A 26,639-nucleotide genomic window follows, 5' to 3' on the forward strand; every position below is an offset into this window, starting at 1 on the left:
TGCTTAAAAACTTTTTATTTTTAAGGGTTTTAAGCAGACAGTTCAAAAAGAACCCACTGCACTATGGTGTTTAACCCACATGCTGACCACGGGTACATCGACTTTAAAAAGGAAGAAAGCACAAGGGGAGCCTCCAGGTTCCAACTTCATCAGCAACTCCTGCCCTGGGCGGCGGCGCAGGGTTTTCCGAATCCTTCCAGTCCGTGACTCTATACTCTGCGTCCATATAATGTGCACCCACAGGAAACACATTGTGCAAAACAGTGACAACACGGTTTACTACAGGCCAGCAATGGTCACGTGCCAGCCGCTGTTCTAATCACTTTACTTACGTCATTTCATTAGCCACCCCCTACCCTGTGAGGCCGGCACAAATATTTCATTTTACAGAAAAGGTGAAATACAAAGACATTTAAGTAATGGACCCACAAACACAGTGTTGGATTTTACAGAAACGGTACTTGGTACCTTCACCAGTTTCTCAGCGCCATGTTTCATTTATCTGTGAAAGAGGCAACTCCAGCTCTTTCATAGTCACTTCCCACAATGTCAGAGCCACCCACTGATTTCTCTGTCCTGCTGCTGACGGGAACATAGGATTTTCCCAATCCTGCTATCTCACCCATACTGCAATGAACACTATTGCAGTGCAGTCTTGCACGCATCTCCTTGTCACAAGGAGTTGCTCTGTGGTTGATCCAGGAGCAGATGTACTAGGTGACCGAGAACACACAACTTTACAAGCTTTTGCACAACAGTCATCACAGTTTTTGCTGCCACAGCAGTGAGTGCCCGGGGTCCACACACCCACATTAAGAATTTGCCACCTTGGTAAGTGTGGGATGGTCCATATTCATTCACATTTCCCTGCATTCTTCTCTGTACGTGTCTCTGGGGGCTGACCCCGGACAGCTGACTGGCAGACCTTCTGGTGCCCACCTGGCTCTCTTCAGCCCAACATTAGTTCTTGGGGAGTGAGAGAAGGCGTGCGGGAGGGAAAAGGGGTTTCCTCCAGGCCAGAGTGGGCTGTGAGATGAGGACCTTCATGACCAGCCTGTTAAAACCACAGCCCATCTCCCAATCTGGCACATTCTCTGACTCTTCTCTGATGCATGGTGCCTACAAACACTCCAACCCAGATGTGTATGGATCTCGGATATTTATCTGTAAAGATCCAGGACGGCACTGTTCGGGTCACTGTGTGTCTCTGGGATACCCAACGGTGTCTGGAATGTGGGAGGAGCTCAGCACATTTCTGCTTAAGAGATGGAGCTGCACACCTGGGGATGGGGATGGGGATGGGGATGGGGATGGGGATGGGGATGGGGATGGGGATGGGGATGGGGATGGGGATGGGGATGGGGATGGGGATGGGGATGGGGATGGGGATGGGGATGGGGATGGGGATGGGGATGGGGATGGGGATGGGGATGGGGATGGGGATGGGGATAGAGTTGGGGATGGGGACGGGGACGGGGATGGGGACGGGGACGGGGACGCAGATGGGGACGGGGACGGGGATGGGGACAGGGACAGCGACAGCACGGGAGCGCTCCACGCTCCAGGGAGGGACCCGGCACCTGCTCTTCTCCCCTTGGCGCCCACAGCAGAGATCCAAGCCAGCTGAGAAGGCTGAAGCCGCAGCCAGAGCTCCCCAGGAGGCATGTGGGCCACTCGGAGGAGTTCCTGCAGCTGCTGTTGCTTATAAGGTCAAACAGAACAGGGACCAGAACAGACCAAACTCCGAGGAAAACCTCCGATCCGGCGGGCCCCTTCCCAGCAGCCACAGCCCACTCGCCAAACCAGAGGGCGCTGGCCTGTGTATCCCTTTACTTTATGGGGGGGAAAACGTGGCTGGGGCTCTCCAGGCCACGGCACAAAGGCCACTCCTGAGGGTCTGAGTCTCCGGAAGGTCCCCAAAGAGCATCTCCTTTCCCGGCAGGTAAAACGAGGGGCATCAGAGTGTTTTCATCCTCGGGATCCTCTGCGACCAGCTTCCAGGATAAAAAGGGCCGGGCCTTCTGGGCACCCTTTCCCGCAGCGCCTCCCTCTGAGGTCCCCCAGATCCCTCCGCCGGGCCCCACGCTAATCGCCGACGTGGCCTTTCGTGTGCCGGGCCAGGTTGGAGGCCCAGCGGAAGGTCTTCCCGCACTGGGTGCACTGGAAGGGCCGCTCGCGGGTGTGGAAGCGCCGGTGGCTGATGAGCTGGGAGATCTTGCCGAAGGCCTTCCCGCACGTGCCGCACTCGTGGCGCTTCTTGGCCTCGGAGCGGTCCTGGGGGGCGCCGGGCCCGGAGGCCTGCTCCCCGCCCCAGGCCGGCGCCTGCAGGCTCAGCCCGCTGTCCGGAGGGGGGGACGCCCCGCTGTCCGGAGGGGGGGACGCCCGGCTGTCCCCAGGGGAGGACGGCCCGGCCGGGCTGCCTTCTGACGGCGCAGCGCGGGGCGGTCTCCTCGGGCGGACGCAGAGGCTGTGCTTGGCCAGGAAGTCCCTCCCGCACTTGTCCTTGGCGTGGGTCCGCTGGTGGTTCACCAGGCGGTACTTGCGGTCGAAGGACTTCTCGCACAGGCTGCACTTGTAGCGCCTCTCCCCGCTGTGGATCCCCTCGTGATCCAAGAGGCTCCTTTTCCGGGTGAAGCTCTTGCCGCACTCCTGGCAGCGGAAGGCCTTCCTCTCGGCCTCCAGGGCCTGGGCCTGCGCGATCGAGGTGTAGTAGGCGATGCGCTTCCCCAGCGAGTGGCTCCTCTGGTGGCGGGACAGGTTGGAGCTCCAGCGGAAGGCTTTCCCGCAGTCCCTGCACTGGTACGGCCTCTCCCTGGTGTGCACCCGCTGGTGGATGCAGAGGAAGGAGTGGTTCTGGAAGCCTTTCCCGCACTGGCCGCACCGGAAGGGCTTGTCGGCGGCCGGGCTGCCCGGAGGAGGGGCCTGGGGCGCCGGGGCCTGGCTGCCGGGGGCCGGGTCCTCGGGGCTCCTGGCCGGGGCCCGCTGCCTCCTCCGCACGATCAGCTTGGGCCTGTGCGTGACTTCCTTCCCGCCTTCCCCGCCCGGACACGGCTCCTCGCCCGTGTGGGCCCTCTGGTGGGTCAGGAGGAGGGCTTTCTTCCCGGTGAAGGCCTGCCCGCACGGCTGGCCCGGGAACGCGCCCTCCGCGGGGGGCTCGCTCTGGGGCTCGCTCCGGGGCTGGCTGCAGCCCGGGGCCTCCCTCGGGTCTCCGCCGCCCCGGTCCGCAGAGTGGCAGAGCCTCTCCTCCTGGTGCATCCTCAGGTGCCGGGAGAAGTTGGAGCTCCACCGGAAGGTCTTCCTGCACTCGGGACACTTGTAGGGCTTCTCCTGGGTGTGGATCCTCTGGTGCTGGAGGATATAGGACTTGCAGCGGAACGACTTCCTGCACTGGCTGCAGTCGAAGCGCTTCTCCCCGCCCCGCTCTTGCGCGTGGCGGCCCAGCCAGGGGCCGCAGGCGAGCGCCTCCTGGCACCGCCTGGCTTTGAGGTACAGCTGGTTGGCGTGGGACTCCTGGTGCAGGTGGTAGGCGTACAGGCGCTGGAACGCTTTGCCGCACAGGCTGCATTTATAAGGCTTCAGGCCGGTGTGGATCCCCTCGTGCCGCGCACGGTTGGAGCTCCAGCGGAAGGCTCTCCCGCACACCCGGCACTTGAACGGCTTCTCCTTCGTGTGAAGTCTCCGGTGGCATTCGAGGTAGGAGCTGCGGCTGAAGGTCCTGCCGCACTCGGCGCACCTGTAGAAAGCCCCCGCCGCGTGAAGGCTCCCTGGGTGATGCGGGCTGAGGCCGCAGTCCTCCCCCTGCGCCTGCTCCGAGGGGGCGTTCCGAGCGGCGTGGAGTCTCTGGTGCAGGTTAAACCCGCTGAGCGTGAGCCTGAGGCCCTTCCCCAACTCCTTGTAGTCGCAGTGGTACGCGCCGCCTCTGAAGTGCCGGCCGCGGCCGTGCTTCTTTTTCCTCCTGGGAACTCGGAAACACACAGCGTGTCTGAGGCTGACACCGTTACCGCCTCCCGAGTCCTCCGATTCCTTTCCTGTGCTGCCACCGACACCGGCCTCTTTCTTCTCAGCGCTCACGTGTGTGGGATCTCCACTTCCCTCCTGAGATGGGCTCTCCTGTTCCACGGGTTCCCGGGGCCCCGTCTCCTCAGAAACACTCATCACACGGCATCCTGACGACACGGCTAAGGCCTGAGCTTCTTCCAGAGGCTTGGAGTTCAAGATGAGCTTGCTGGATTTAATCTGGAGCTCCCCTCCTGACACAAGACAAAACACAGGAGCATGCACTCCTTTCCCATACCTGGAAAAGCACCGAGGGACAAAGAGGGGCCACAGACTTGGGCGGTGTGGCCTGTGCCTGACCGCCAATCCATCCACAAAACAGTCCCACACGGCAGGGCAAGGTGGAGGGGCATCCCAGACGCCAGGGGAGGGAGGAGAAGCAAGATGCGCAGGAGCCAGAGGTGCGCAGAGCTCACATCCAGCAAAAAAAAAAAAAAAAAGGAAAGGGTTGAGACAAGAGTTAATGGCAAAAGAAGGGAGAGGATCCACAGCACAAGACAGAGCCGAGGGTGGGGCTCGGAGGAGAGCCGGCTGAAAGGTCTGGAGAGCAAGCCTACCACAGGGGAGGACGGAGCAGAGAGGAGGAGCAGGAGTGGAACGAGGGCTCCTCAGAGCAGGAAAGGGCAGGCACTAGGATTCAAAGGGAGTGCAGCATCAATGAACGGAAAGGAGAAGGAATGGTGAGACCCTCCGGTGGGCAATAATGAAAGGGCTTCTGGGAAAGGGGCACGACCGGAAATGAATGTCTAATAGGCCAGTCTGGAGGGAAGAAGCCCGGGGCCCGGCACCCCTGAGCAACAGGGCTGAGGGTTTTCCTTCCAGCAAACAATGGAGTAGGTTCCCATGGCTGACTTGGTGTGAAAGGTCGTAGGAAAGAGGACAGATGCCGGAGGAGCAGGATCTGGAAGGTTCTCTGGAACTCACCTGCCGGGGCAGCACCTGGCTTCGCCTTAGGCTGGGCTCTCTGCACATTCAGGCCCCACGGCTCCCTTGCCTCCAACCAAGAGATGAGAGCAGGTTTGTCGAGTGGCCCCACTGCAGGGGGGGGGGGGGGGGATGGAAGGTAGATGAGTCACGCAGAACTAGTCTCAAGGACCCTCGCAGGCCCGGTGTTGGGGAGGGGGAAGGGAGAGGCAGCCAGCCATCTCCAACAAGGGAGGCTGAGAGAAGTCACAGCCCTGAGGATCACCAGCATCCTCTGGGAACCACAGGACAATTCAATCAGTTAAATCGGCTAACATATTTCAGATGCCTAAATGGAGTAGGAACTTGACACATATCTTTAATCTTTGCAAGAACCCAGCATACCAGGCATTCTTATCCTGTTTTTTCCAGAGGAGAGACTGGGTGACAGACTCAGTGACTTGGTTAGCAGTTACAGAGCTGGCTGCACCATCGTGAAAACTAAGAAGGCAGCAGTAGAGGCGGGCAGAGCGTGGGGACCGCAATGCCTTACCCAGGGAAGCCAAGGTCCCATAGTTCTCCAGCATCACGTCCCTGTAGAGGTTCCTCTGAGCGGGGCTCAGCCATCCCCACTCATCCTGGGAGAAGGTCACCTCCACGTCCTTGAAAGTCAGAGCCTCCTAAGAAACAACTGCACCTCAGAGCCAGCCCACAGAGCCGGCTCTCAGGGAGAGGCGGGGGAGTGAGAACAGGAGGGGCTGGTCAGGGGGAAGAGGAAAGCCGTCACCCGGCAGAAGAGCCCTGGCCTCCGGGGGAGGGTCTGGCCTCTGGGACGGGGGTCTCCGGATGTGTGGTCACTGACAGGGACGCAAGACAAGGGGGAGCCGCAGCTACTCTGTGGGGCGCGAACACTGGGACGGCACGAAGGACAGCCGGTCCTGGGCTCACCTGGGGCTGGTCTCCTGGGCAGCCCTCTTCCCGGGGAAGGGCAGGCACCTGGGCAGCGGGAGGATCTGAAGGAGAAAGAGCCATGAGACAGGGCCGCCCGCCCTCCCCCCACGGGCAGGCACGGACTGCTGTGACCCATCTCGCCTTCCCCGGTGTCTGCCGGAGGCCAGGGAATGAGACGCGAGGGCAGGGCAGACAGCGGGAGGGGGAGCCGGGCTAACACGGGGCACAGGAGAGGCAGAAAAGACACAGAGCGAACGAATAACAAACAAACAAAACGACAGCAGTAAAACAAAGACGAGAGAAAGAAAGGAGAGAGAAAAAGAGAAGACACAGAGCCAAGAGCCAGGACAGAAAGGGACTGTCGTGCGAGGGCGGATGGGCAGTGTGGCTTCGGGCCGGGAGGGGTCTCGGGGCCAGGCAGTGAGTACCGGATGGCCCCGCCGGGAGGTCACGCACGCCTGTTCCATGGGGAGGCTCCAGGCGGTGCCCCGGGGCAGAGCCGCTCCTGGGAGGCGAAGCAGAGGGCCGTTTCTGGGCGGCGCGCAGGGCTCCTGTGCCCATCCACTGTACGTCTGGGCTCTGGGCAGGGGCCGGGTCCTGGCAAGAAGAAAACAGGAGAGGACCCCCATGGGAATTAGAAAGCAACTCAGAGAGGAAGCCACGCGGCCAGTCTCAGGGGCCAGAGGAGGGTGAGCTGGCCCCTTTACCACCTGCGGGCAGAGGGAGAGGAGGAGAAAGGCCAGGCAGGACCCCTCACCCCTCAGCCCTCCTGGGCTCTAGTGTGGGCCAGGGGGTGCCAGGTGGAGCCAGAAAGCAGCAGGTTGGGGGGATTAAGAGGGGGGGATAGCTATAATCCTCATAACAATAAAGATATAAAAAAGGAGGAAGAAAGTAGCTGGCAAGTCAGTAACAGCTTTGTAGTCAGGCCTCGGCCCCCACCCCTGGCCTGGAACTCAGAAACGAAAGTCCTGTATCCCTGAGAGCTGAACTGATGATTCGCAGGAGAGATGCCGGTGCATAATGTCTACCAAGCACAGGGCGCTGCTCTAGGCGCTTCTTTGCAAAGGGGCCCCCAAGAGGCGGACGGCTCCCAGCCTGGAAACCGAGGAAGTACTAGTAACAGTGAGAGAGGCAGAGCTAGCTGCGAGGGGCAGCCGTGGAGCCAGTGCCCTCCCACGTAGAATAAGGCAGCCTTTGCCTTGGGCTTCAGGTGGCTCTGGTGTCTGAAGCAAGGCTGTCCCTGGTGTAACAATGAGGACAGAAAACCACAGCCCTGGTGTAAAAATGTCCCTGGTGTAAAAACAAGGACAGAAAACCACCTCCAGTTTTTGGGTCCCGTGGCCAACACCTTCTCTACACTGACACGGACGGAACTTGAGCTGAGGCCATTACACATCTGATAGTGATCTACAAACTAAAGATGATCAACTCATCACAGTATTTTATCTCCTAGTCCGACAAAACCCCTCAAAGGGAGGATAAAGAGACAGGAAGACTATGGAGGCGCAGCCAAATGAGTTGGAGGATAAACTTTTGCAGTCCCCATCCCCCACCGCCTCCCCTCACCCGAGGTTTCTCACATTTTGGTCATTTGGATGAACTCACAGTGGCACTGCAACTTTGTATGCATCGTGAGCATTTCTGTTATTTCTCAGAATCTGAGAGGCTTTGTCCCCGTCTGTTTTATGTTTTCTAATTTCTAACTGTTTCTGACCAGGTAGGCCCGCTCTGCTCATTTGGCAATGTTTTCATGGGTTGTAAAACCTCACATCTACACCTAAATGAGTTGAATACAACCAAGCCACAATTTTACACCTGCTGTGTACCTTATTTGCTCTAATAAATCACTTTTTGATCCTTTTGATCTCATTATTTTAGTAAAAAGAATAGCTGCTCTTAAAAATGTGGCTCTCCAAAGAAATGTCAATCGTTGTCCTGTTGATATTTGGCCCTGTGGACTCATGAGTTTGCCGACCACCGGCTTAGGGTATAGTTCTCAGCTGCTCACGTGCCACGGGAACTAGAAGGGAAGACTCCCCCTGCATTCCTCAAGGCCGAAGGTTCAGAGGCCAACCCTACCCCCAAACAAGCTGGCTCCCTGGCGGGCAGAGGTCACTGGGCACTGCACACGTGCCCAACTCACCGTCCACGGTGCCCCCCCGAGGTCCCTCCGCAGCTCCTCCAGCAGGGCCGCCGCCTTCCCGCCGCTCTCCGGCTGGTGCAGCAGCACCCAGGTGCGGAGCTCGCCGGGCAGGATGCTCAGGAACTGCTCCAGCACCAGCAGCTCCAGGATCTGGGCCTTGGAGAGGACGTCGGGCCTCAGCCACCAGCGGCAGAGCTCCCGGAGCCGGCTCAGGGTCTCCAGGGGCCCAGGAGACTCGTGGTAGCGAAGCTGTCTGAAGAGCTGGCGGAACAGCTCCTGGCCAGCAAGGTTGAGTGTCTGGGGCCTAGGAGCCTGCACCGCAGCGTAGCCTTCATCCTCTTCCTCCTTCTTCACCAGCTGAAGGCGTGCTCGCTCCCTTGAAGCCCGGGCCTGCGCTGGGTGGACGGCATACCACCTGCCCGGAGGCATCGCTCCTGCTCAGGTGTCCGCAGCGGAGTGCAAGCCAGGCCTGTCAGCCGTGCCGCTGCCGGGACGTGGGGAGTGTCTGTTCGGCACCGCAGTGGACAATGCCATTTGCTGGGACATCAGACGTCACTGGCAAGAGAATGAAATAACCAGTATTAGTGTCCAGGAGGAATGTGAGAAGGATGGTGGAGCTGGATCCTGTTCGTTCGGATCATCTTGGACGTATGAGAAGAGGGCACCTGAGCATCTGCGCAGTGGTGCCTGCAAGTGTCAAGTACGGCTGGATTGTCACACTTTGGGGTAAACTGAGAAAGTACCCCAGAATACAGTAAAATATGTACAGGGCCTTATCATATACACACACATTAAGAAAGATCTCAACTCAATAACCTAACTTTCCACCTTGAGATACTGGAAAAAAGAACAAACTAAACCTAAAGCAAGCAGAAGAAATGAAATAATCCAAGAATAGAGCGGAAATTAATGAAACGGAGGTTAGGAAAAGAGAAAAATCAATCAAATTGAAAGTTGGTTCATTGAAAAGATCAACAAAATTGATAAAGCATAAGCTAGCCTGACAAAGAAAAAGAGAAGACTCAAATTACATAAATCAGAAATGAAAGAGGGCCGAGACCAGTTTGGCTCAATGGATAGAGCGTCGGCTTGGGGACCAAAGGGACCCGGGTTCGATTCCGGTCAAGGGCATGTACCTTGGTTGCGGGCATATCCCCAGTGGGGGGTGTGCAAGAGGCAGCTGATCGATGACTCTCTCTCATCGATGTTTCTAACTCTCTATCTCTCTCCCTTCCTCTCTGTACAAAATCAATAAAATATATTAAAAAAAAAAAGAAATGAAAGAGGAAACATATTACTGACTTTACAAAAATAAAAAGACTTTAAAATGGTATTCTTGCAAACAAATATTTTAGATGAAGTTGACAAACTATTATAAAACACAAACTAATAAAATTGACTAGCGAAGAAATAGAAGTTTTGACTAGATCTGTAAGAAGTGAAGAGACTGAACAGGAGTCAAAAACTGCCCACACAGAAAAACCGAGGCCCAGAAGGCACCACTGCTGAAGTCTACCAACTATTTAAAGAAAAACAATACCAATTCTTCACAAACTCTTCAAAAAACAGAACAGGAGAAAACATTTCCCAATTCATTCTACGACAGTTCAAAAGATCCTACTAGACCCGTAAGCATCAACATAATTGTTTTCTGTTCCCGAGAGGGTCAGGCTGTGTGTCCAAGGTTAAAAAGCAGGCCAGGGTCACCCACGAAGAGACCAGACAATGATACTAAGTGGTTGAGCACAGAAAACAAACACCGGGCACAAGGGGTACGTAAGTGCTACTTACAGCAAGAAAGAAGAGAGCACCAAAACCCCCTCCTACTTGCACCACCACAATAACCACACCTTGGCTTCTGTGCTCTCGCTTGCTTCTTGAACCAGCCAATCGCCAAACTGCAACAGGCCCGGGAAGCCCCCAGATGACCCGGGACTGAGTCCGTATGAAACACAGAACCTGAAGGCAGCGACTCCGCGGGGCCAGCACCAATGCAGAATACACGGGTTTTCCTGACCCTCTGAGTGCGTGCCGTCTGCTCTCCCCAGCCTACCAACTTCCTGCGGTGACACTGCTCGATCCACAGGAATCACTGTGACGGAGACGGGAAGATCACTCACCCAGCGACCAGAAGAAATCCCAGCCCTGCTCCGGGCAGGATCCAGGTAAAGAGCCGCGGTAAGGGTCATGCGTGCTGAGGAGGCGGCTGACGTTTCAACAGAGAAGAAATGAAGCCTCGCTTTGGAAAAAGAGGGGTGGGACAGGGTAAGGAGTATTTGGAGACAACAAGAGGAAAACATGAATAACAGAAGGCCTAGCAAAGGAGACCAGAAGACACCACAGCAAAGGCAGGCAAGGAGGGACGGGCGCTTTAGGGGCCCGGGAGGGCAGCCTCCATCCAGCCTTGCGGAGCTCCAGCAGCACAAACAGGAGCAGAAACACTGCTCAGAGGAAGCTGGAGGTCAGGGAGGAGGAGGAGAGTGGCTTTCCCGTCCGAACTAGCAGAACAGACTAGAAAGCGCACGAAAACTGAAGAATGAAAACACCAATGTAAGGTTGCGTAAAACCAGAACACAACATTTTATGGCGGCTTTAAAACAAGGCCAGGCCCCAAGGAAGGTTTCGTTCCTTCGGGGCTAATCACCAGCCTGACCACTGGGGAAGGGCCTACGGGGACAGGCCAGCCTGACCGCTGGGGAAGGGCCTACGGGGACAGGCCAGCCTGACCGCTGGGGAATGGCCTACAGGAACCGACCACCCCGGAGATACCGCGACGGCAAAAGAGGACTTACTCAAGGGAACGGGGAGGGGGGCGGGCTTACTTACATAACTGGGTTAGAGTGTAAAACTTGGAAAGAAACTTAGAGCAGGGTCCGAGTGAGGAACGGGTGAGTGGCGCCCAGGCTCGGACCCTAGCTCGAGCTAGAATAAAGACTTTCTGCCTTTGCATCGAACTCGGCTCCCTGGTGGCCTGTGGGTCCCAGAATCTACCGGGCACAACACCAAGAGTGAGGCTGAGGGTGAAGAGAAACCTGGCAGGGAGGCTAAAGACAATGAACTGGGGGCCGGACAAACAGTTTGAAGACGTGCAAGCAGTAGGAAATATACACGGTAACGACCCAACTCAGGGAATTGAGACCCACAGTGAAATTAGCGCCAAAAAGAAGCCTCCAGGCTGGTGTGTTCTAGAGGAGCTGTGCAGAAATGGCCGAAGACATAGTGGAGTGTTTGCAAAGAGCTGGTGAGAAAACTGGCCAACGGGAAAGGGAGGGTGACTGCCTGATAACATGGCAACGGATTCCAGGTCTTCAAAGAAGGGGCAGCGGGGAGTGGCTTCCACCGCCATGAACTTGGGTAAAGCTAAAGATAAAAGCCATGAACTTGGGTAAAGCTAAAGATAAAGGCCCGGAGTGGGCCTTTCGCACTCTGAATGGAAGACCCAGAGCACAGGAAGCTGTGGGGCCAGTGAACGGAACCAGCGGTGAAATTCAGGAATCCTGAGGCCACCGGATGACTCATGTCCCAACTAGCCTTGAGGACAGCAGAAAAGCTCCATGCATCAACTTGTTAACATTCTACCACCGATGTGAGCCCCCGGGGCCCGGAAAGCAGCCCGAGTTGGATCAGGCCCCTTCTCAGCAAGAGCTGTACCTTAACCCACACCATTCCCACAATGAGAAGAAGTGGCTTTGAAAAGTACGGGGGGAACCCCAGGCAACCATCTGGCCATTTTTCGGGGACATTTTCTTCTTCCTGTCATTTTGCTCCTTCAGCTCCTGTGCAATGTAATTTTGTTTGTTTTCCTTTAAAAATCCTGATTAAGTAGTCTCTTGAACACTCAAGTTTTTCTTACCCATGTGAGAGTACAAAGGTTTACTCTATACACGGACAATAAGTGTCATAGTAATAGGGATGATGATAGGAAAGAAGTAGAGTGCTACAATGTGACAGCAATAGAAAACAATTAAACAATTAAAGAGTATTATAGGAGCCGAAACCGGTTTGGCTCAGTGGATAGAGCTTTGGCCTGCGGACTGACAGGTCCCAGGTTCGATTCCGGTCAAGGGCATGTATCGATACATTGGTTGCAGGCACATTCCCAGTAGAGGGTGTGCAAGAGGCAGCTGATCAATGATTCTCTTTCATCGATGTTTCTAACTCTCTATCCCTCTCTCTTCCTCTCTATAAAAAATCAATAAAATATATATTTTTTTAAAAAGAGTATTATAGGAAATGTAGAAAAATACTGTGTGAAACTTAATATGATGTTTTGGAAAGTAAGTAGGCAGCAGGGCACCCCAGAGATAAAGATTTGCTGTGGGAAGCGCATGAGCAGGAGTGGGCTCCATAGATAAGGACTGGTCAGAGACATGACATGCGAACATGACTCACCCTGGAAAGGCCAGAACTTGCTTTTGTTTAAAGTGTAATTTGGGCCGAAACCGGTTTGGTTCAGTGGATAGAGCGCTGATCTGCGGACTGAAAGGTCCATGCTCTGACCCGGAAATGAACCCACAACCTGTTTGATACACCAGCCACCTGGCAGAGGCAAGAATTGCTTTTTTAACCAAAATTTGTGATATCTTTAGCATTAACACAACATGTAAGAGAGAGCTGCCTCATGCTCAGCCCCTCACAGATGTGCTTTTAAAGATTGAAATCCTTACTCAGAAAACAGCTGAAAACACTCCTTGTAAAGTAACCGACTGATATGAATGAGTCTTCACGTTTGAAGCACAAACAGTTAGAAACAGGACATTCTTTGCTGGCCACCCCCTTTTAACTCAGAGGGAGACCTTGACTTTGGAGGCCTCTGCCAGTGAGAGGATAGCTCCCGGCCTCAGCTTAGAGATGCACCTCTTGCTTAACAAACTGCCTTTTGTATGCAACTCTTTAATCTGGAAACAATTCTACTAAAATGTTTCTCTTCACAGCCTCCTGCCCTGTGTACTATGGGAGAAAAAAAAAAAAAAACACCAACAGAATGTCTTCTTTTAATTATACTTGGAAACATGTCTTAGCAGTTCCATAATGCTAGCACCAAAATTAACAGTATCTGAACTGCATTACTCCAATGGAAGAGACAATTTCCCAATCAGCAACGGTATGAATGGACTTAATGGCACCGGTTATTCGCTTTTAAATGGTGAAAATAGTAAAAGTTTATGTCATTTGGTAAATGCTATGTACATTTCGTCACAGCACTGTTTTACAGAATCCGTTTTTAAAAAATATATTTTATTGATTTTTTTACAGAGAGGAAGAGAGAGGGATAGAGAGCCAGAAACGTCGATGAGAAAGAAACATCGACCAGCTGCCTCCTGCACACACCCCACCACCGGGGATGTGCCCCCAACCAGTGCACATGCCCTTCACTGGAATCGAACCTGGGAACTATCAGTCCGCAGACCGACGCTCTATCCACTGAGCCACACTGGCCTCGGCCAGAATCCGTTTTTAAAAGCAATTACTAGTAAGTATGCTCTCATTTCGTGATATCTGTATATGGATTTGCATAATAACGCGTACAATGTTAAATACCGGGAAGCCTCCGGACCAGAGCACTGACAGATCGCAGTCACTTTTACTTTCCTGCCACTCGCCCGCGTCCCCCGGTCGCCGGTAACGGGCACGCTTTGTCTGCACCATCGGGAGAGGAGAGAGAGCTCGGCGCCCTTCCTCCTGCAGACGGTCTCCTCCGGGGCCCGCGCAGCCTCCAGGCCCGGCCGCCGCCGCCCCCGGCAGGCCAGGCCAGCGCCCCGCCGGCCCTCCCGCCGCGCCGCCGCCCCCGATGCGCCCGCGCCCGCCCGCCACTCACCGGCTCCGCGGCTCCGGAGCGCCGGCCCTCCGTCCGCACCGCACACCCAGCGCCGCTCACAGCCCTCCGGGCGCGCAAGCGCATCGCAGCCTGGGGCCTCGGCGGCCTCTCTAGGAAGACTGGGAGGGCCAGCGTCTCGGCTCCTCCTGGGCTCCAATACAGGGCTGGCCTGCCACTGTCAACATCATGGGGGGGTTGTGGGGGGAGGGAGGGGGATCATCCTTAACACACGCCACCACCCCACAACACGCCTGCCCTCCACTCTCCTATGCGCATTCGGCCCCACAGCTCTATGAGCCTTGGCCTGTGTTCCCACTCCCCTCCCAATCTATGTGCAGGGCTGCCCCCCTTACCCACCCCCCATCCACCCAGGGAATAATATTGTAGAATCCAAAGCTACGGGTCAAAACAGGGACCACAGGAGATCTAGCTGACCGCTGACGGGTCTTGGCAGGAAGGAGTTGTTATAGTAAATAAGGATAAACACAACATAGAATAAGTATTGGAGTGTGGAATTGAAGTGTGGTTATCTGAAAGTATGCAATGAAATGTAGACAAATGGATAAGCATCCTCGGGGGGCCTGTGAGTAGAAAATACATAAAGTGATCTGTACCCCATACGTAAGACCGGATAGCAGGGCTCCTGGGACCCGCCGGTAAGACACACTGAAGACACATCTGAGTACCGAAGACACATAAAAAGAGCAAGCACCACAGGAGATCAGAGATGTTCCTTATGCTCTTCCCCAGAAGGTTACTCTCCACTTCCCCCCGCCGCGAACCCTGAACCCTGAGCCGAGGACCTTGAGCTGTTACGAGAGGCCTCTACTCAAGCTGAGCCGCAGCTGCCAAGTCCCCTCCGTGAACCGTGTGCGTCTGTCGGTGCGGATCCCTGGGTGGTCTGCCGAGGTCTGGAACTCACCAGGACTCTGGTAAATAAACCGTGAGTGATTCGTGCATTGCATGTTTGTCTCCTGTGTGATTTATGCTCGGTGGATTATTAATTAAGTACCTTGGGTCGTATGTGTCAGATTTCTGGCTGAGGCACCGAAGGTCACCGGTGCATACATCCCTTATGGAATTATTGGGACAGGAGTTCAGGGATCACTCATTGCTCCCTGAGGCCCCTTTCAATGAGGGGAACCAGCTACTAGACTCTTCTCACGTCACCCCCTCAAGGGGGTGGGGGTACTTTCTTATTCCCAGCCACAGGCATGCAACACTTACCTTCCCATGCCTCCAGCTGTTTTCTCCTGTTGTTATGGGGTGACCCACCAGAGACAGAGATCAACATGTATGAGCCTTTGTGAAGCTGGCCAGCGACTACAGTTGCAGCACTTCACCAAGGCAAAGGTGAACTGCAGTGCAGACCACAGGTGTTACAGCAAATGTATACTCGGAATCCACAAGAGGGGGTTAGGACAGCTGCCATGACAACCCAAAGGTCACAGACGCTATTTCAGCCATTTCCAAGAAACCCAGGGCACCGGTGTAACCCCTGGGCATGCTTGGCCAAGCGTAAACCACCGCCTCCTTCCAAACTCCAACTGACCCATTGTCCGGTGACCTACTCCACCTCCCTCTGTCCCAAGGCATCCTGCCTCCAGGCTGTGCAATGTCTGCAGCCCAGAACACTGTGAAAGAACAAAACTCAGCTGAGTGAATTTTTTACATCTTAGGGGAGAGCAGAGGTTAATGACCTAATTAATGCTGATCAGAAAGTTCTTGAATAACTTCTTAAAGACAAGAGGCTCCAAATGGAGTTGCTGCTGCTGCTGCCTGTGCATGAAAATCAGCACGTCCCCGGCACATCTCCCACTGGGGGTCGAGTTAGCAACCCCAACATGTGCCCTGGCCGGGAATCAAACTGTGACCTCCTGGTTCATAGGTGGACACTTAACCACCGAGCCATGTCACCTGAGCATGGTTACATTATTTGGGAAAGCTCAGTTGGCTATTCTGATTGATTGTTTTTATTAACCTGGAGGCATTCACAGGAATTGACTTTAGCTTAAGCTTTCAATTTGCTTAGGTAAGCCACCAAAGTATCAGCAGCATCTCAGTCTAATGGCCTCTGTTATTACTTTAACAATTCTCCCCCTTTATGTTATCTTCTCACAAGTCAGAGAGTGACCAAAAACTCGATATTGGTATCACTCTTAGTTACCATCACGTTTAAGCTATTCTTATCTGATTGTGAAACTCATTAAACTGGAAGCTTTTATTATTTTTTTTATAAAGGAAGAGGAAGAGTGAGAGAAACTTCAATGATGAGAGAGAATCATTGATCGGCTACTTCCTGCATGCCCCACACTGGGGGTCAAGCCTACAACCTGAGCATGTGCCCTGACCAGAAATCAAACCATGACTTCCTGGTTCACAGGTTGGCGCTCAACCACTGAGATACACCAGCTGGGCAACATACTCAGCTTTTTAATGTTTTTAAATGTTTTTAAATTGATTTGAGAGAGAGAGAGGAATAGAGAGGGAGAGAAAGAAACATTGATAAACCTAACCACTTTGGCTCATGGTGGATAGAGTTTTGGCCTGTGGACTGAAGGGTCCCAGGTTTGATTCAGGTCAAGGGCATGTACCTTGGTTGTGGGCCCATCCCCAGTAGGGGATGTGCAGGATGTAGTTGATCAATGTTTCTCTCTCATCGATGTTTCTAACTCTCTATCCCTCTTCCTTCCTCTCCATAAAAATCAATGATATATATATATATATATATATATATATATATATATATATATATATAAAACATTGATGTGAGAAACATTCTTCTCAGTTCATTTAATCTCATGTTCTTTATTCTTACTCTTGATTTTTCCATTAGACTTCTGGTAATTCTTACCCAGTTTAAAGAGATCTGAAAGTAATCAGAAACCTGTATTCTAGACTATCAGAGTCCTTTTCATTAATTTCTCTGAAGATTAAGCACCATTGCAAAAGAACCAGAATAAACAGTACTTGATTGTAAATGATTATAAGACTTTCAAAAATGGACATGTTTAAAACTGAGTTCATTTATAAGAAAGTTTCATTTATTTTGTGGCATACAATAATTTAACAATGAGACAATGACAATATTGACAAATTTATAAGAACTTCAATGATAAGATTACCTATATTAGTAACATTTACCCATACACATATAACCTAAGGCTTATTATAATTTTTTAGACAATGCTTCCCATGTAATTTAACATCCCAAATAAGCTAGTTTCACATTTCTCTTTTTTTAAAGCCCCCAATAAACATCCTTTGTAACCTTATCTGAGATACCTCCCCCCCAGAATCACACTTAATTCTTATTTTCTGACACCTCAACTCTCTTCCCTTTCACCTTCATTGTCTCTGAGACATAAATCAGAGCTCACAAAAACCTCTTCCCTCTAGGTACATACCTAACATTGTACCTCTAACTTCCTTCTCCTCCTCTGTCACACTGTCAATCCTACTTTCCTGCTAAGAGGAAAGGAGTCCCACAGTTCTGGGGCCCTGCCCCAAGAAAGAAAGAAATTGTTCAAGGTTATGTCTTGTTTTTGACTATAGAAGGAAAGAATATTCTCTGAAAAGATTTCCTGTTTCTTTTGCCCTTGGGAATGAAAGATGGTCCAGAAGATAACAATCACTAAGGAAAGGCTTCTCAGCTAGAAATTAGATGGCAGTTGCAAAAGATGGAACTAGTTGATAAGAAAATCAGATTCCTTTAACTCTCTTATCTGCTACAAACTAAAACACTTTGAATTACAAGCTTTCAAGAATGCTTCTATTTGGGATTTAGAATCATTGCCAAAGCCAGGAAAGTTAGGTCTCCCTGCAGTAAGTTTTGAAGCAGTTCTTAACATGTTTATTTAGGCATCAAGTGGAGCCAGGTAGGTCAGAACTGGAGTCAGTGTGTAGGAAAAAGTACACATGGGTAGACTCCTAGATACACACACACTCTCTCTCTCTCTCTCTCTCTCTCTCTCTCTCTCTCTCACACACACACACACACACACACACACACACGGCACACTCCAGCAGAAATCCATTAGCCCTTTGAGGCAGAGATAGCAGTAGTAGGACTCTCAGGAATTCTAAGCATGTCCTCAAAATTCTGGCTCAAATGAATTTTTATGAAGTTAAAAAACAGAGGGGCACATGTAGAACACATAAATAAGCTTTTTGTATGTGATATACTAAAAAATTTTGGTCCAGTGGTGGGAGGAAAGCCCACTTTAAAAATGGTGCAATTAGAGAGTTGAGATTTAAAAAATTATTTTTTTTTAACAAGCGATGAATTTTAAAAAGGCTACAGCAAAGAAAAGCAAAGAGAGGGGCATTTGCATCTTATTTTAATCATGTCAAGTTCAAATAAACTCATAAAAATTAAAAATAGAGAAAGGAGTGAATCAGTCTTAGAGAATGACTTTATGTAAATTGGGAAATTAAAGTAGAATAGAATAAGGAAGATTTAATCTCTGTCCCTGAAAAGTGCACAACTTGATTACAGGATGCATGTCAAAAAAAAAATGACACCCACTTTTAAACAGAAAATAAAAACCCTGCAAGTACAGTAAATGTGTGGTCTGTACTTCCCCCAAAAGTGCCTCCGACTGTTCCTCCGACTCTCCACCTTCATGACCTAGCAGACAGCGTTGAGGGAATGGTCCACGTTCATTAGTGGTTTCAACAAAGGATCAGGAGCTGAAGCCAGTTTGGCTCAGTGGATAGAGCATCGGCCTGCGGACTGAAGGGTCCCGGGTTCAATTCTGGTCAAGGGCATCTACCTTGGTTGCGGGCACATCCCCAGTCGGGGGGGGGGGGGGGGGAGGGGAGGTGTAGCTGATCAATGTTTCTCCCTCATTGATGTTTCTAGCTCTCTATCCCTCTTCCTTCCTCTCTGTAAGAAAATATATATATATATATATATATATATATATATATATATATATATATATATATATATATATATATTTTTTTTTTTTTTTTTTTTTTTTTTTTTAAAGAAAGGTTCAGGATAATCATCCTTCTTGTACAGAAAGCTTAATTTAATGTTCCTTGCTATCTTGGAAACTTACACCTTAGGAAACTGAGCCAGACCTGAGCTTCTTTCTAGTATGAGTTCCCTGGTGGTGATTAAAAGTGGAACGCTGACTGAAGGCTTTTCCACACTCAATACATTCATAGGGTTTCTCACCAGTGTGAACTCTCTGGTGCACAGTGAGCTGTGAGCTGGCACTAAAGGCTTTCCCACAGTCATCGCATTTATAGGGTTTCTCCCCAGTATGGGTTCTTTGATGTACCATCAGGCTAGAATTGTGACTGAAGATCTTCCCACATTTATTACATTCAAAAGGTTTCTCCCCAGTGTGAATTCTCTGATGTACAATGAGGTATGAATTTTGCTTGAAAGTTTTTCCACACTCATTGCATTTATAGGGCTTTTTACCTGTGTGAAGTCTCTGATGTCGAATAAGACATTTACTCAGGCTGAATGCCTTACCACACTCATTACATGGAAAAGGTTTTTCTCCAGTGTGAATTCGTTCATGGTCAGCAAGGTGACAGTTCTGATTAAAGCCTTTCCCACACTCCTTGCATTTGTATGGTTTTTCTCCAGTGTGGAGTCGCTGATGTCGAATCAGACTTTTATTCCTGGTGAAGGCCTTGTCACACTCATTGCACTCATAAGGCTTCTCCCCAGTGTGAATTCTCTGATGGTCAATAAGATCTCTATTGGAGCAGAAACCTTTTCCACACTCGTTACATTTGAAGGGTTTCTTACCAGTGTGAAGTACCTGATGGCGGAGAAGATTTTTATTCCGAGTAAAGGTTGCTCCACATTCACTGCATTCATAAGGCTTCTCCCCCGTATGGGTTCTCTGGTGGTCATAGAGTTTGTAACTCTCGTTGAAAGCTTTTCCACATTCATTACATTTATACGGTTTCTCCCCATCATGGAGTCTCTGGTGTTGAATGAGATGGGAGCTGTGTCGATAGGTCTTTCCACACTTGCTGCATTCATAGGGCTTTTCCCCCGTGTGGGTTCTGAGATGAACCATGAGCTGAGATGTCTGCCTGAAGGCCTTGCCACACTCATTACATACAAAGGGCTTCTCTCCAGTGTGGATTCTCTGATGGCCAATGAGGTGTGAACTCCAATTGAAAGCTTTGCCACATTCATCACACTGATATAATTTCTGTGCCTTCAGAGCCTGATGTTCTGTAGGACTACAAGACAGATGCTTATGTTCCCCAAGATCCTTATACTCATCACATCCATCTTTTATAGATTTGTTTTTATCCTCACATGTTCTTTCCAGTAAACCACTTTCTAGTCTGCTCACTTCCTTCTCTGAGGGTTGTGCTTCTAGCTTTATTAAAGCATCTTCACAGGCATTTCCAGCTTCTGGTCCCTCAGGAGCCATCCCATACAGGCATCCTGATGTCCCATCAGGTGACTCTGTTCCTTTGGAAATTTCCTGCCTTGGAGGCAACTCTGAATTTTCCATCCGAGTCTCACCTAATCCCAAAAGAAAGAAGAAAGCTTTCACTCATTTCTCATTTTATTGAGGAAACAGAATCATCACGAGTCTATGAATCTGAAAAAGTCTTCACATATGAGCAAGGAATGAGGTAACACATTGAGAACAAGAGAGAAAAATCAGAAATACCTCATATTTTTCTTCATGAAAAGACAAAGAAGGAGTAGAAGTTCAGTGGAGGAGGATAATGAAGAGCCAGAGAAGTGTTGAGTCAGCACAGTTAAGTGAGCAGAGCAATTAAAAGGTAAGAGATCAGAGGATCAAAGATGGCTGCGCCCAGGTGAACACCTAGCCGCAGCCGCACACAACAATTTCAATAAAATACAACTAAAATATAAAACGGACATTGCCCAGAACTACAGGAAGGTTGACTGACTGGAAATTCTACAGCGAGAAGCAAGGAGAAAACCAGAAGGAGGCGCGGAGGAGCTGGAAAAGCCTTAGGTACGGAGACCGGCGCGGAGAGGATGGAGCCAGAGAGGAGGGGGAGGCAGAGTGCCTGGCGGGCGTTCCCTAGCGGAAAGGAGATAAAACTCCGCCTGTGCTGGGCCCCCGACTGCTCTGAACCCCAGTTCTAGCCCAGACCCCGGGGACCCAGGCTCAGCCATAGGGAGCCGGGCTGTAAGGCGGGACCCCGGGGAAGCCGCGATAGGAGGTCCCGGAGGCGAGCATACTGCGCACAGAGAAGGGACGGTCGGCTGTGCCGCGGGATTGCCCTGGCCGGAAGGAGACTGGGGCTCCAGACTGCTCTGAACGCCACCTCCAACTCCACTTCCAACTGAACCCCAATACCAGGCTCATTGGGGGAGAGCATAGACTGTTTGGCAGCAGGCGAAAATCAAGGGCACCTTTCTCTCAGAGGCGCCGGCAGCGAGCACTGAAGGACCCACATAGGGCGGGGCTGACGGAAGCCAAAGCTGCAGGCTCCACCCTGAAACCCCCTCCCATCTGTAACTGCGAAATGCGACAACAAAATAGATCACAAACGAAAGAAATGGAGGACAAAAAGCATCTGGATATAGAGTTCAAATCTACGCTTATAAGGTTTTTCAAGAATTTCCTAGAAAAGATGGACAAGACCTATGAGGATATGAAAAGAGATCAAATAGAATTAATAAGGAGTCATCAAGAAATGATAAGGGATCAACAAGAAATAAAGAATACGTTGTCTGAAATAAAACATATTTTACAGAGTCCTAAAAACAGAAGGGAAGATCGCAAGAATCAAGTCAAAGATTTGGAAAATAAAGAGCCAGAAGACACTCCTCCACAGAAGCTAGAAGGCAAGAGAATCCAGAAAATTGAAAATAATGTAAGAAACCTCTGGGACAACTTCAAGCGAACCAACATCAGAATTATGGGGTTCCCAGAAGATGAGAGAGAGCAAGATATCGAAAACATACTGAAAGAAATAGTGACAGAAAACTTCCCCCACCTGGTGAAAGAAATAGACTTACAAGTCCAGGAAGCGCACAGAACTCCAAACAAAAGGAATCCAAAGAGGACCACACCAAGACACCTCATAATTAAAATTCCAAGAGCAAAAGACAAAGAGAGAATATTAAAAGCAAGAGCAAAGAAGGTAGTTACCTATAAAGGAGCACCTATACGATTGTCAGCTGACTTCTCAACAGAAACCATGCATGCCAGACGGGAATGGCAAGAAATATTCAAGGTGATGAATAGTAAGAACCTACAGCCAAAGATAATCTATCCAGCAAAGCTATCACTCAGAATTGAAGGTCAGATAAAGAGCTTCACTAATAAAAAAAAGCTAAAGGAGTTCATCACCACCAAACCAGAATTATATGAATTGCTGAAGGGGGTTCTTTCAGAAGAGAAAGTAAACAAAGATAAAAATTATGAACAACAAATACGTAACTATCAACAAGTGAATCTAAAAACCAAGGAAATTAAATAAAAAAAAAAATCTGATGAACAATAGTAACTGTTGAATATAATAGAATCAGAGGTATGGAAGGGGAGTGAACTGATGATTCTTGGGGAAAAGGGGAGAGGGGAGCATGGGAAGAGACTGAACATAAACTGTGCACCTATGGATGAGGACAATGGGGAGTGGGGAAAGGGCAGAGGGTGGGGTGGGAACCTGGTGGAGGAGAGCAATGGTGGGGGGAAAAAAGGAACATTTGTAATAATATGAACAATAAAAACTTATTAAAAAAAAAAAAAAAAAAAGCAGGATATGCCCTAACCGGTTTGGCTCAGTGCAAAAAACGTCGGCCTGCAGACTGAAGAGTCCCAGGTTCGGTTCTAGTCAAGGGCATGTACCTTGGTTGCCGACACATCCCTAATAGGGGGTGTGCAGGAGGCAGCTGATTGATGTTTCTCTCTCATTGATGTTTCTCACTCTCTATCCCTCTCCCTTCCTCTCTGTAAAAACTCAATAAAATATATATTTTTAAAAAACTGAAATAAATAAATAAATAAATAAATAAATAAATAAATAAAAGGTAAGAGATCAGACCTAAAGCAAGTATGATCTTCCAGAGGTCACTCAGATGCTATGTATCCTTGGGAAATAAAATCTAAAGATCTTTTCCAACCATGACATTATATGATTCCATGACTCAGCAAAGATGTTGGGGAGAGAAAATGAGGGCAAATACATCCAATCAAATATGAGAAATAGTGCGGGCAAACAAGACCGTTGAAGGGAGATTTACATTATGAGGGTATGATTAGAAAAAAGAATCACAAAGAAGCGATTCTGGTTTGACAGGATAATGATAAGACTTTGAAAAGCCATGGGTTCAGAAATGCTGGGGCAAAGGTCTGAAGGGGAGAGCAATGCTCTAGGAGCGGGAATCCTGTAGACCCAGGAGCATGGGACTGGCAAGAGCTAATACTGCATGTGTATAAAAATTAAGAAAGTCTGGCCAGGGTGGCTCAGTGGTTGAGTGTTGACCTATGAACCAAGATGTCAGGGTTCGATTCCCGGTCAGGGCACAGGCCCGGGTTGTGGGCTCAGTCCTCAGTGGGGAGTGTGCAGGAAGCAGCCGATCAATGATTCTCTCTCATCACTGATGTTTCTATTGCTCTCTCTCCCTCTCACCTCCTCGTTCTCTAAAACCAATAAAAACATTTTAAATAAAAAAAGAAAGGAAGAAAGAAGCTCAAACCTACTTCCCCAAACTTGACCATTCCTTCTCTAATAAACAGAACCAGAGTCCTTGAGGGGAAGTGGTTAATTCCAGACCACAGAGAGAAGATACAAATTGAGTAGTTTGTGATGCCAGAAAATCAGGCAGACAGAGAAAAGGATGGAGACACCTCAGGGGAGAAACAGGCAACTTGAAAGAGCTCTCAATGGCCAAAGTGGGGACAGATTAAAAAACAAAATGAACAACAGCACTGCAGTATAAGCTAAAGAAAAAATTACACATCTAATGTCACACAATGATATAACTTCATTGAACAAATAAACAAAAGGGGATGAAGGCACAACCCTGCCTCACAAAGAATTTCAGTTAATAAATGTAGAAGGAATTAACAGAAATCAGGGTCACCATTAAACCACTAGAGAAATCATCACCGCAGGCAAGATCCACCAAAGAATGCTAATTGACTGGTGAAAGGCAGGAACAAAGAGGATATTTCTATGCAAAGTCTCAAAGTATCTTCACCTAGGCTTGGCCAGTGTTCTCAGTGGTTAGAGCACCAGCCTGCGCACAAAAGGTCGCACCTGGGCCAATAGGGCAGGTGAGGGAGGTGGCCAGTGGATGTGTCTCTCTCACGTCAATATTTCTCTCCCCACCCCCCACCTCCCTTCCTTCCACTTTCTCTAAAAATCAATGGGAAAAAATATCCTTGGGTGAGAATTAACAACAACAAATATAAATTATATATATTATATATAATAAATGGGTAATAAGCTAATTAGACCAAATGTCATTCTGGATGTCACTCTGGACATCCTTCCTGATGAAGCCAGAGCCGGAGGGAAGCCAGCCCAGGTCCTGGGTGCCTGCGGGCGGCCGGAGGAGGGAAGGAGCCGGGGTCCCAGGTGCCAGAAAGAAGCCGGTGCCGGCAGCCACAGGAAGGAAGGAAGTATGAAGGAAGGCCTACTCTTGCACAAATTTTTGTGCATCAGGCCTCGTGTGTGTGTGTGTGTGTGTGTGTGTGTGTGTATGTATTTTTTCCCTCAAAATACTAATTACATGCCGGGATCGGTTTGGCTCAGTGGATAGAGCGTCGGCCTGCGGACTGAAAGGTCCCGGGTTCGATTCCGGTCAAGGGCATGTACCTTGGTTGAGGGCACATCCCCAGTAGGGGGTGTGCAAGAGGCAGCTGATCGATGATTCTCTCTCATGGATGTTTCTAACTCTCTATCTCTTCCTCTCTGTGAAAAATCAATAAAATATATTTTTTTAAAAAAATACTAATTACAAAGGGAAAGATACTATCTTTTCAGTCGTAAAACCTGGCAGACACCCCAGGGTTAGATTAATATCACCAGTAATAAGACACATCAACATCATTCTCAAAACAGGAGAAAACATATAACAAAAGCAAATTGATGTCATTCTAAAAGTATAAATATGAGCCCTAGCTGGTTTGGCTCAGTGGATAGAGAGTCAGCCTGCGAACTGAAAGGTCCCAGGTTCGATTCCGGTCAAGGGCACATGCCTGGGTTGTGGGCTTGATCCACAGTGGGAGACTTGCAGGAGGCAACTGATCCACAACTCTCTGTCATCATGGATGTTTCTATCTCTCTCTCCCTCTTCCTTCCTCACTGAAATCAATAAAATATATATATATATATATATATATATATATATATATATATATATATATATATATATATTTAAAGTACAAATATGAAATACTTCAAAATATTGATGTCAGAAAAAAACAAAGAATGACTGAGAGACTCCCGAGGACCCGCCAGTTTGAAGAAGTAGACATGACAACTACGTGAGGGAGTCTAGACTGCATCCTGGAACACAAAGGGTCAATAGCCAGAACCTATTAAAATAACCCGTTTCATTAATCATACTGCACCACCGTGCATTTCTTAATTTTGATGGTTGTAGTATGGTTATGCAGGGTATTAACTGAAGGCAAACTGGGTAAAGAAGATAAGGGAACTCTGCATAGTTCTGCAACCTTTTGTAAGTCTCCAATTACTCAAAATTTAAAGGTTTCAAACTGAAGAAGTTTGAGTTGTTACTGTTTTTTTCTGATTTATATCTTAAACACAGGGTGGGACAAAAGTAGGTTTATACTTGTATGTAAAATAATGTAATAATTAATAATACAAGAATAAACTGTTTCCCCAATTTAAGTTTAAAAATTACAGTTCAGTGATGACTGAATCTGTTCAAAATGTTCATAAAAGTTTTGTTGCATGGTAAGAAGAAGGAGAAAGAAAAGGAGGAGGAGGAGGAGGAGGAGGAGGAGGAGAAGTTATTTCTCATACAACTGTAAATCTACTTTTGCCTCACCCTGAATTTAGCATTAACTCAGCAATCACGGACATTAAATTCTGACCATTCTTATTCTGATTGAGATTCATCTTTCATTAATTTAACAAAATGTAATGAGCAAGTACTATGTATCAGGCACTAAAGTCGCAGCCGTGAATACAGCATTTAAGCCTCATGCACTGTGTACTACGGGAAAATAAATAGCAAACAATATGTGTTCTTTTAATGATTCTTGGAAACGTGTTTTAGCGGCATCATAATGCTCGCACCAAAATTAACCAGCGTATGAACAAACGCATTCCACAAATGGAAGATATTATAACTTTCCTATAAGCAACAGAAAGAATGTACATAACGACAATGAACTATACACTTTTAAAATGGTGAAAACAGTAAATGTTTATGTGTCATTTGGTAAATGCCATGTATATTTCATCACAGCATTGTTTTTTTTACAGAATCCGTTTCTAAAAGCAATTAGTATGATCTCATTTCGTGATATATGTGTATGAGTTTGCATAATAATGCATACAATGTTAAATACCAGGAAGTCTCCGGACCAGAGCACTGACAGATCGCAGTCACTTTTACTTTCCTGCCACTCACCCGCGGCCCCCGGTCGTCGGTAACGGGCACGCTTTGTCTGCACCATCGGGAGAGGAGAGAGAGCTCGGGAGCCCTTCCTCCAGGAGACAGAACCCTGTCTCCTCCGGGCGCCCCGGGGCCAAGCGCTCAGACCCGCCTTCCGCGCTGCGGGCACGGGACCCGGGACCAGCCGCCCGGCCTCC

The 26,639-nt window shown here is 49.4% G+C and overlaps 2 protein-coding genes across 5 annotated transcripts; both read right to left on the reverse strand.

Annotated features, from left to right (window-relative positions):
• On the reverse strand, positions 1–26,635 carry ZNF445 (zinc finger protein 445). Of its 4 annotated transcripts, none has more exons than XM_084903175.1 (7): positions 26,458–26,635; positions 8,054–8,608; positions 6,339–6,507; positions 5,908–5,972; positions 5,513–5,639; positions 4,981–5,091; positions 1–4,250 (listed from the first exon to the last, which is right to left on the reverse strand). In XM_084903175.1, exons 2-7 carry the CDS (start codon positions 8,480–8,482, stop codon positions 2,086–2,088), a joined length of 3,066 nt encoding a protein of 1,021 aa, XP_084759301.1. In that variant the 5' UTR covers positions 8,483–8,608; positions 26,458–26,635; the 3' UTR covers positions 1–2,085. The 4 variants fall into 4 exon arrangements, with proteins under 4 accessions (XP_084759301.1, XP_084759299.1, XP_084759300.1 ...); XM_084903173.1 differs by lacking the exon at positions 26,458–26,635 and adding an exon at positions 13,872–13,989; XM_084903174.1 differs by lacking the exon at positions 26,458–26,635 and adding an exon at positions 13,583–13,750.
• On the reverse strand, positions 18,839–24,153 carry LOC311632113 (uncharacterized protein). Its single transcript, XM_084903231.1, has 2 exons — positions 24,049–24,153; positions 18,839–20,382 (listed from the first exon to the last, which is right to left on the reverse strand). The coding sequence occupies exon 2, from the start codon at positions 20,369–20,371 to the stop codon at positions 18,941–18,943; it is 1,431 nt and encodes a 476-aa protein (XP_084759357.1). The 5' UTR covers positions 20,372–20,382; positions 24,049–24,153; the 3' UTR covers positions 18,839–18,940.
• Positions 26,636–26,639: the final 4 nt, after the last annotated feature.

The sequence above is a fragment of the Pipistrellus hanaki genome, assembly GCF_964339955.1.
Source record: "Pipistrellus hanaki genome assembly, chromosome: 13".
NCBI lineage: Eukaryota > Metazoa > Chordata > Mammalia > Chiroptera > Vespertilionidae > Pipistrellus > Pipistrellus hanaki.

Coding starts and splice junctions, on each gene's coding strand:
- ZNF445 (XM_084903175.1), bottom strand. CDS start 8,482: ATGCCTCCGGGCAGGTGGTATGCCGTCCACCCAGCGCAGGCCCGGGCT. Junction 5,973..6,338: donor CCTCCCGGCGGGGCCATCCG/GTACTCACTGCC, acceptor TTTCTCCTTCAG/ATCCTCCCGCTGCCCAGGTG. Junction 5,092..5,512: donor TGGGACCTTGGCTTCCCTGG/GTAAGGCATTGC, acceptor CCCCCCCTGCAG/TGGGGCCACTCGACAAACCT.
- LOC311632113 (XM_084903231.1), bottom strand. CDS start 20,371: ATGGAAAATTCAGAGTTGCCTCCAAGGCAGGAAATTTCCAAAGGAACA.